Below are 6,637 nucleotides of genomic sequence, written 5' to 3'. Positions count from 1 at the left end.
GGAGTAGCAGTGCTTTTCAAATCGGGAACAACGTAGGTCCGAGTATTTGCCTTCTCTTGTAGGTAGCGAGATCCGAGCTGTGAACGTGCCTCAGTGGACACTCAGACTGCAGAAGAGGTGTTGTCACCGACGCTGCTGTTTGCTGCCTTGCTGTCAGGACAGCGGCAGAGGGGTTAGATTTGCTCTTAGGCAAGATGAACATGGGTTAAAAGGAAAGCCTGAGAATTCTACCTGTCTCCATTGTTTTCAGATTATTCCAGTGGACGAAGATGATGCTGAAGATGATGTAACTACTGACCAAATAAAGGAATCGGTCACTACAGAGGAAGAACAAACTGTAACGAGTGACTCCAAAGGAGGTAAATGGAAATCACTGTTCTGAAACAGTTGTGGAACATCAGACTAAATCTCATACAGATTCAGGTGCTGAGCGTTAAGATCTGCAAGCTGTAGGTGCCTCGTTTGTATTCCAGTCCAGTCCAGCCATCCCTTACTGGTGCTGGGTGAGAAGAGAGAGCTTTGCTCTCTGTTTTAAAGACTTTGACAAACAGCACGCAGGAAAATCACCGTCAGCTGTTGCAGGGTACTGAATTGCGTTTCTTTGGTTTTAAAGCACTGAAGTTTGTCTCTAACATGACAGATGGCTGGTTTAGAACATGCCTTTTTGTGGTACAGATAAGTGTGTTACAGTAAAACTGTGGATACAGGTTGGATCATGCAAAGAAATTCAGAAGCGAGTCAGATGGAGGCCTCTCCTTGTGTCTAGGAGAGGTGACCTGGGGCATATGTTGTTTTCCTTGATACTTTTTCCCAGTTACCTTCTCCTCTCCTTACTGTAGTGTGTTTGTCCTGGTGAGGGGTTGCGGGTGGGAAGCTGACTGGAATTTCAGCTACATTTCACTTGCTGCAATAAAACAGTCTTGATCTTACTGATTTTGTTCCTTCTCTTAAGTTTTAACCCAAGCCCTAGAAATGAGGGAGAACTTCCAAAGGCAGCTGCAGGAGATCATGTCTGCCACATCACTGGTGAAACCCCCGGGGCAAAGAGGCTCCCTCTCAAGGAACGGTTTGGACGGGTCTCCAGTCACGCCCCACAGCACACGCCCTGTGCGAAACAGCCGCAGCAGGGTCTTGGAAGCCCGAAGGTACTGACTTGTGTTTCAGAGCACCTCGTTTTGTCCTCCCTGAGCGTACTTAGACACTCATTGAATCGTGAACAGGTCTCCAGGGTTTTCAGGTGTGTTGTCTTGCTCTGCTGATGTGCTTACGTCACTTCTCTTGCAGTTCAGGATCTTTAGCTGGACATGCTGAAGTCAGAACGTTCTCTTAATGCGCAGTCAGTAGCCTTTGTTTCTCAAAAGATCACAGAGTAGTGTGATTGCTGGGGAGTTTCGAACTGCGTTATGCCAGCTGATTGCTTCCTCTTCAGACGAGTTAGTGTTCGTACAGGCTTTGACGAGAGCAGTGCTACCCTTTACGGCTGATGTGCCCGTCAACACCTTGCCTCCCAGCACGTTAGTCTTCTGCAAAGCGAGGGACCGAGGAAGGTTTCTGTGTTTTCCCTTAGGCAGTCCCACCAGGCACTCGCAGACGTAAACACGGAGCCATCCCAGAGCGAGCAGATCATCTGGGACGATCCCACCGCGAGGGAGGAGAGAGCAAGACTTGTCAGCAACTTTCAGTGGCCAGACAGTCCTTCCCAGTACACGGAGCAAGGTCAGAGTAACACCAGCAAGAACGTGGAGGAGTCTGTCTTCAGAGGACCCTCAGCTGATGCAGAGATTGCTGGTATGGGTAAAACCAGAGGCACAACAGCCTCGTTCTTTGCTGCGCCATCCGCTTGATCTTTGGGACTTCTGTAATACAGTACTGTTTGAATTCTACTAAAAAAACCGGTGACATGTCACTGTACGTGTTGTAGCAGCAGTTGGGTCTTGTCCTTTTAGGATAGCTTCCTTTTTTTTATTTTTACTTACTTTATTTTTTACTTTATCTGTAATTACATTCAGCCAAAGACAAGCCACGCAGTCCCATTTTTGTTTTCACAGCTGTTCCTGAGGCCGGAGATGGAGATTTGACTGCATGCGTGAAGAATCCTGTACGCAGAGATCCAGAAGTGCTGGTGAAAGATCACTTGATCCCCACCCCGCAGGCCCCCAGCATTGCTTTCCCGCTGGCTAACCCTCCTGTGGCACCACAGCCCGGAGAAAAGGTTTGTCATAGGAAGCAATATTTATGATTTGTGTTCTGAGAGAGGTCCTGATGCTTTAAGAACTTTTGGAAGTTAAAAGAGGTGAATATCCGCATTTAAAATCTTGAAGTGGATTAGTTTTGTGCAGTTCTAGTTCTCTTTCCCCCTTTTCTTCAAGATTTGGAACAAATAGTGTTTGCTCAAATAAATACCGCCTGTTTGTTCAGGCAAGCCCTTTGCCCCGTTAGTTCCCGCTGGGTGCCTGAGGTAGGCTTTGGTGTGGGGAGTCACCGTGTGTGTTACCTGGGGCTCCTCCAGCCGCGTTTGGATGGTGGAAAAACGGTTAGGCCTTTGTGTCCTTGGCAGCGTCTGGTTAGGTACAAATGGAAAATTATTTTTCTGCCAAAACCTGGTTTAAAATTCTACTATTTTATCGTGGCATTGGAAGGGGTTGGGGGAATGAGCGTCATCTCTGGCCCGCAGTGCTCAGAGTTCCAGCAGCCACGTGCCTGCAGGGGCGCAGTGTGTCACCTTAGTCACCGGGCAAAGAAAACGTTTGGCAGAGAAGTAGTCAGCTGTCAACTTAATGGTTCCGTCACATCTCCCAGATCTGTTTCTGCATTTCCAGGCTGTTATGGAAGATGAGAAGGCTGAGGAAGAACCAGAAAAACACCGTAAATTTCAGCTGTCGTCCCTTAATCCTCAAGAACGATTTGATTATTGCCATCTGATTGAGGAATTAGGTACTGGCCAGCTGTGAGATGCACAGAATAGCATGTGTCTGTATGGGCTGCTCAGCTGCGGCTCGCGGGGGAAGTGAAAGCTTTGCCATAAAACAGCAACGGGTCTGTCTTCTGGCAGTTTCCTTTTAGCTGTCTCCACAACAGCCTCATTCTTCACTGCTGGGAGTGCCCGGGCTCTGCTGTCCTCTGCCGTGTCCATTCCTGTCTGCGCTGCAGCAGCACTTTGTTTTTATCAGGGCCACTCGTGCCTGGCTGCTTCTTCCTCGCCAGCCTCTGCCCATCTCACTTCCAGGGCCATACTTACAGTGTGAATTTGAGTTCAGTGGAGTTTCACCCAAATTCACGTCATTCTCGCCTTGCCTTGATCTCTCCTGTGGAGCAGCGTGCCCCTGAAATAACTGGAATTGAATTCCTTCCTCCGTTCAAGGTGGAACAGTACTTGAGAAGCAGTGCTTTGATCCGAGCTGCACGCACATCGTTGTGGGACACCCTCTTCGGAATGAAAAATTCTTGGCTTCGATGGCAGCTGGGAAGTGGGTGCTGCATCGTTCCTACCTGGAGGCGTGTAGAGGAGCTGGCTGCTTCGTTCAGGCACGTGCCTTTTTGCTGAGAAACGAGTGTGTGCTTCCTTTTCATGGTTTTTTTTTTCCTTACTTTGCACTGCTAGGAAAGGGCTTAAGCTCTAGGAACCACTTAGCGGTTTAGGGGGCCTGAGGCTTGGGAGTTTCAGCGAGTCCGAAGTCTGAGGAACTTTTGGCAAGCTTTTCTCTGAACGCCAGTCCTGGGCCAGGCGCCTGGTGCCGGATAAAGGGAACAGCAGGATAAAGGGAACAGCAGTGATTCCCAGAGCTGCTGCTGGCAGTGGACGCTGGAGTGCCTCTTGGTAACTTCTCCATGCTTCCACTAAATTTACCTGCATCTTGTTACACCAGGAGTTAAATCGTGGATCTTCTCAATAAATGAACATAGTATAGTTTTAAGCGATCCAACTCCCCATCACTATCTCTTCCATCTCCTCACCTCCCTAGCCCTTAGTCCCTGGCTCTCCTGGTCTGGCAGCTCCTTCACGTGCATTATCTAGTCAGTGGTGTCCAGAGCAGCATGTTGCTCTGCCCTGCTGTTGAGTTCCACGGCAGGTAACTGCAAGAGGAATCTGGCTGCGTACGTGACGTCGTGTCACAGTGTACCTGAGTTCCCTGAGATAGGGATGTGCCACTAAGAGCCATGTCTCTAATTGTACCTAGACCTGCTTTGGCCTGATTGATAGCATCAATATATAAAGCTAGTGAGAGATGGGATCTGTTCTGAAGGGGTGGTTTTTTGTTTCCTTTTTCTTTTTGGTGTGATTTTAAAAAAAATTTCTGTTTCTACTATGTAATTCACAGTTATGATTGTTGCAGGAAGAAGATTACGAGTGGGGAAGTAATTCCATACTTAATGTTTTGCCTGGAATCAACGTAAACCAGAAGAAACTAGCGCTTGCAGCCATGAGGTGGAGGAAAAAAATTCATAAGGGGAGGCAAGAGACGGGCATCGCTGAGGTATTTCGATACTCATGTAGAGTGTGGGTGGACGGGACAGGGACTGTCACCACCAAACTCTGGAACTTAAACTGGCAGGGCACAGCATTGCGCCTAGCTGCTAAGAACGAAAAGGCTTGGCTGGGCGATGTTTCTGCCAGGAGTGTCTGGTGCTCTGGAGAAAACACTCGTGGCTGGGGTCTGTGCAGGGGTGGGTTTCCCCGGGGATGGTGGTGACCAGCTGTACCCTGTTGGGCCAAGACTTGTACTTCTCTGCCATTTTTTCTGCCATTTACACTTAAAAGTAGGTGACAGCAAATCTTTACTGGACAGATATTCCCAAAAGGGGCAAATTCTAGACCCATTAAGTCTTTGTACGTGTTAGTACCAACATACTTCGGACTAAGTGGAGTCTTTTATCTAGGGAGCTTTCAGCGGCTGGAAAGTGATCCTGAACGTTGATCAAACCAAGGAAGCGGGATTCAGGCGCCTTCTGCAGTCGGGAGGAGCAAAAGTAAGTCGTTTTTTTTAAAAATAATTTAATGCATATGTGGGGTTTTTTTTCTCTCTGTCAGACTGCGCTGGGCGTTTTCCATGCGAGTAAAAGGTCTTCACCAACAAAACGTGAGGTGGTGGCACAGAGCGCAGCTCTAAGCGGTGGCTTATTTCCCATCGGTTTGCTGGTTAATGAGGGGTTGGGAGCTGCCTTTGTCTTGGGGAAGAAACACAAAACCAAACTCACTTTCGTCTGATTGTAGGTGTTGCCTGGCCATGCTGTGTCTCTCTTTAAAGAAGCGACTCACCTCTTCGCCGATTTCAGCAAGCTGAAGCCGGACGACCCCAGGGTGAACGTGGCAGAGGCGGCGGCCCAAGGAGTGCGCTGCCTCAAGCCGGAGTACATCGCCGACTACCTCATCCAGGTGCGTGTGCCCGGGGCTGCTCCGCGCACTCCCCACCCACCCCGTGGGCGACGGGCAGGGCCCTCGTCCCCAGCACCCCAGTTGGGAGCCGTGGCCACAAGCACCAACGCCAAGTGTTTTGGTCCATGGCCTTGAATCCTCGCTGTTAAAACTTGACTTGTTCTAGAGGGAACGGGTGCAGGACAGGGCACTTGCAAGACTCATTGTGAGTCTTAGAAGATGAATGAGCTGTTTCTTTCTTCTCAGAAGCTTCTTGAACTAAACCACTGTTTTTCCCTTCCTCTGCTGAAGGACCCCCCTCCCCCAGTGGAGTCCTACTGCCTGCCTGAAGCTGGATCCCACCTTTGGAGTAACAGGGAACTTGGACCTGGGTTATCCCAGAAAAGAAAAGCACGGGGAGAGACAAGCGGAGTGAAGCGGTCCCGAGTACACTGAGCGAGCTCTGTGCTTTTGAGTTGTACAGTTTTAAATTCCTATTTATATTTTTTCTTTCTCACCACAAAAATAAAAGCTTTGAGGCCACTTGTAACTTGTCCTGAGATTGAAATAACTTCACAGTAATACTCATGGGAACGATTGCTTTGGTTACCAGCAGCGTCTAAAAATACGACACGAACTCACCCAAAAATGCTTTTTCTCCAAACTGTCCCATTAATGATTTTGTTTAGTGGCACTATAATAGTTACGAAATACTTTGCAAGATGCGCCTCACCCCTTTTATCGATGTGCTGGGACAGTGCCGGGTGGTGAGTGCTGGTGCCTTCCCACGCAGAGGTGGACTTGGCTTTTACTTGAAATTTTCCTCTTTTGGTATTTTCTACTGGGGGAGGAAAAGGGAACCTGGACAAAGAAAACTGGCTGGTGCATTTTTGTACCGACAGGGTGTAATCAGTCAGTGGTTTCTCTAAATCAGAGGCGCTGCCGTTCCAAGTGCTAATGGATCTGCTCAGCAAACACTGCAGAGGTGAAGTTTGCCTGCCCACATTTGAGCCTGCAGCACGAACAAAGCCCTCGGTTTGCAGCGGAGGGAGATGGTTTTAGCCAGACAGATGCAGCGTCTGCCGGGCGGTTCGCCCTCTGAGCAGCTGTGGGGTCTGGGTCTCTCTTTGCCAAGCTCCCCGTGTGCGAGGTGCGCTGTGTTGGTGTGGGCAGCAGTGTCTGTGAACTCGGCGGTGCTGTATTTAACAGCAGGAGCGGCTGCAGCCTGCGGGAACAGGAGCACGCCATCCAGCTGCACAGCCCCGGTGGAGGTGTCTGGGGACA

General features: G+C 49.4%; 1 protein-coding gene across 1 annotated transcript in view; it reads left to right on the top strand.

Annotated features, from left to right (window-relative positions):
- Positions 1-5,809, top strand: part of TOPBP1 (topoisomerase (DNA) II binding protein 1) — an 18,749-nt gene extending 12,940 nt beyond the window's left edge. The window contains exons 18-27 of the mRNA XM_010146277.1: positions 251-359; positions 953-1,145; positions 1,568-1,794; positions 2,049-2,212; positions 2,820-2,934; positions 3,362-3,525; positions 4,335-4,475; positions 4,879-4,968; positions 5,213-5,374; positions 5,666-5,809. Coding sequence (XP_010144579.1) covers positions 251-359; positions 953-1,145; positions 1,568-1,794; positions 2,049-2,212; positions 2,820-2,934; positions 3,362-3,525; positions 4,335-4,475; positions 4,879-4,968; positions 5,213-5,374; positions 5,666-5,809 — 1,509 coding nt within the window. The remainder of the gene's footprint in view (positions 1-250; positions 360-952; positions 1,146-1,567; positions 1,795-2,048; positions 2,213-2,819; positions 2,935-3,361; positions 3,526-4,334; positions 4,476-4,878; positions 4,969-5,212; positions 5,375-5,665) is intronic.
- The last annotated feature ends 828 nt before the right edge of the window (positions 5,810-6,637 follow it).

Source organism: Buceros rhinoceros, unplaced genomic scaffold (genome assembly GCF_000710305.1).
Source record: "Buceros rhinoceros silvestris isolate BGI_N320 unplaced genomic scaffold, ASM71030v1 scaffold24082, whole genome shotgun sequence".
Lineage (NCBI taxonomy): Eukaryota > Metazoa > Chordata > Aves > Bucerotiformes > Bucerotidae > Buceros > Buceros rhinoceros.
The sequence above is the reverse complement of the archived record's forward strand: the minus strand, read 5'-3'. Positions and strand labels throughout refer to the sequence as shown.